At 49.3% G+C, this 2,914-nt stretch overlaps 1 protein-coding gene across 3 annotated transcripts in view; it reads right to left on the reverse strand.

The window, feature by feature from the left end:
• Positions 1–201: 201 nt before the first annotated feature.
• The window catches only part of dlg5a (discs, large homolog 5a (Drosophila)), a 46,829-nt gene continuing 44,116 nt past the window's right edge, over positions 202–2,914 (reverse strand). For all 3 annotated transcript variants that reach the window (XM_025060916.1, XM_025060917.1, XM_025060918.1), the window contains 7 exons: positions 2,648–2,818; positions 1,923–2,113; positions 1,691–1,834; positions 1,444–1,571; positions 1,246–1,355; positions 1,023–1,132; positions 202–857 (listed from right to left, as the gene is read on the reverse strand). In XM_025060916.1, the coding sequence (XP_024916684.1) occupies positions 754–857; positions 1,023–1,132; positions 1,246–1,355; positions 1,444–1,571; positions 1,691–1,834; positions 1,923–2,113; positions 2,648–2,818 (958 nt within the window). In that variant the 3' untranslated portion in view covers positions 202–753. The remainder of the gene's footprint in view (positions 858–1,022; positions 1,133–1,245; positions 1,356–1,443; positions 1,572–1,690; positions 1,835–1,922; positions 2,114–2,647; positions 2,819–2,914) is intronic.

Here is a 2,914-nt window from a genome sequence, read left to right on the forward strand (position 1 = left end):
CGGCTCACGGCCACTTTATTAGGTACACCTACAGACTGACCAGACTGGACCAAGTCTGGACTGGACCAGACTGGACTGGACCGGACTGGACTGGACCAGACTGGACTGGACCGGACTGGACTGGACTGGACCAGACTGGACTGGACCAGACTGGACTGGACCGGACTGGACTGGACCAGACTGGACTGGACCGGACCAGACTGGACTGGACCAGACTGGACTGGACTGGACCGGACCAGACTGGACTGGACTGGACCGGACCAGACTGGACTGGACCGGACGGTCAGGGTCCATTATTTATTTAAAATAAATATGAATGTTGTTGAAGTGGAGTCAACAAAAATTAAGGTTTAACTTTGAAGCTCAGTACCAGACACTAGGGTCAGAGGTCAGGGGTCAGGGGTCACAGGAAACTTCAGGAACCAAAGGTTCAGGAAAATGGTTCCTGGTACTGATGTGTCTAGTGACATGGAGCTGCCGTTACCTGATTGGCCAATGAACAGCTACTGAGGAGGTGTACCTAATGAAGTGACCAGTTCAACTAACCTAGTGACCTGACGGGTCAGAAATAAAGGAGGCACTGATCAGAACGAAGGAGTAAAAAAAAAAAAAAGAAAAGAAAAACAAGATAATACAACATAAAAGTCAATAATTTACACAGCTAACCCACTGTAGTGTACCTGTGTGTCCCCGTGGGACACAGTCCATTAGTGTTTGTACGTGGGAGTGAAGTGTCATGGCACACCGTCTCCTCTAGGGGCAGCCAAGCGGAGTCCACAGGACTTTACTCTGTTCCTGATCGACTATGGTCATGATCTGAGTGCAAATGTACGGGAGTGAGCCGCCCTGGACGATACCTGAGGGGGGGGGACACAGAGGTCAAAAGGTCAAGCCCTGAACCCGCCCCTGTGACAACGGCATGTTTTTAGTGACACTAATATTTGGACATTTTTGACAAACGTGGAGTACTAACTTTTAGCCACGCAGTAAGATTAAACTGAAGGAACGGTTTGAAGACGAACCTGTGAAGAATTTACTGAAGTCCACCTCCATCTTCTGTGCTCCTTCAAACTGCTCCTTGGAATGTTTTTGGGAAACTTTGTCCCGAAGGTAAATGGGATCTTTCTGCTCCCTGTGACCACGACAAAGACCATCATCATCATCATCATCATCATCATCATCATCATCATCTTCATCATCACATATATATCAGACAATAATCCCAATAATCCAGATTAGACCTACTTGATCTGTTTGGCGTTTTTGAAGCGGATGAAGACGACGATGGGGTAAATGTGGACGCTGTGGAGTCTCTCGATGGCGTGTGGAGCGATGTCCAGCAGACAGTGACAACCCTGAGGGTGGAAACAAAAACAATGAGTTTTCCCTCGTCCCGTTTCTACGGTCACCGAGGACGTGGACCTCAGCGTGGACCTTCTGCACCTTCTCGGTGATTTCCTTTATGGAGGCGACGGTGGTGACGTCAAAGTGTCCACTCCTGCGTTTGTAGTCGATGAAGAGACAGTCTTTAACGCCACGTTCAATGGCCTGCTGAGACGCCTTCATCACCTCTGGACACAGACCACATTGAGACAGGACAGAATTAGCTGCTGTGGCTAACACTTAGCTGTTGTCTAAGGTAACTTTTTTTCCTTAGTTACAGACGGTCAGTGGTTTCGGAGCAGCTCACCCAGTAAACTTTTGCAGAACTTTCCAGGAGATTCTTTGATCAGCATGTCCTTGATGGGTTCACTCAGCGGTCCCAGAACCAGAACAGGCCGCGGGAACGTGCACTCCACCTTCTGGACCCTCTGATAGGCCAAGCTGACACAGTCTGACAGGAGGACGACACGCGGCTCAACATACAGTATAAACATGTATGTCTGTATGTCTGTACATATGAGCCAGGTCTGAGTCTCTACCGTCAAAGAAGGGGATGGAGTCGGTGCTGACGGCGTCCAGAGCCAGCGTCTCTTTACTGTCCTTGGAGCTGCTGCGCTTGTGTTTCTGTTTCCTCCTGAAGAACGACCTGCGAGCAGCTGCAGACAGAGTTTTACTGGAGTCTTCCTTCATCTCTGTTACGCTGTGTCTGCGGTAAAACTCCTGGTCCATCCTAAAAAAAACACAAAAACACAAAAACAAAAACACCAAACGTTGACGTGATGTGACCAGAGCTGGACCAAAAAGGCTCGACTTCATACGACCTCTTCTCATAAGACTAATAAAAATCTTTCTTTTGTCTAAGATTATTATTATTTTTTTATATTTGATGTTTATTTTGGAATCCAGTCCCGTGGCCAACATGGACAGCTCAGTGGGCTACAGTCAGCTTACGGGCCACCAGTTGATGATTACTGCAGCCCAAATCATTCAACCATTAACTTCCAATGAAAAACCTCCCTCTGTGGCAGACGTCCTCTCTCTCTCTCTCTCTCTCTCTCTCTCTCTCCGTCAGCGCCCATTTTTTATTAATAGTCTATGATTGGAAAAAAAAACACCAAAAGAATCGGACCAGCAGCGACACCAGATCCTGCTGGTTTGACGGGAGCAGCTGGTTGTCCCAGCTGTTGGACACTGCAGATGAAGAACGTGTGTGTGTGTGTGTGTGTGTGTGTGTGTGTGTGAGAGACACCAGTCGTCCACTCACATGTACTTGCTGGGGATCTGCCCCCTCTGGATCTTCTGTGCGTTCTCGTCCAGCTGCCAGGCCATCCAGACGCCGAAGCTGCCGTTTGGTAAGGACTCGTCCACGAACAGGATGTCGTCCTTTTTAAACGTCAGGTCGCCGTCGGCCTCGCCCACGCGCTCGTAAAGTGCTCTGTTGGAGACGGGAGAAACAGAGACACAGACGCCGTGAAGTGGAAGTTGATGGAGGTGAGGACGGGGGTGAGGACGGGGGTGAGGACGGGGTGAG

Source organism: Cynoglossus semilaevis, chromosome 12, assembly GCF_000523025.1.
Source record: "Cynoglossus semilaevis isolate Cse_v1.0 chromosome 12, Cse_v1.0, whole genome shotgun sequence".
Classification (NCBI taxonomy): Eukaryota; Metazoa; Chordata; class Actinopteri; order Pleuronectiformes; family Cynoglossidae; genus Cynoglossus; species Cynoglossus semilaevis.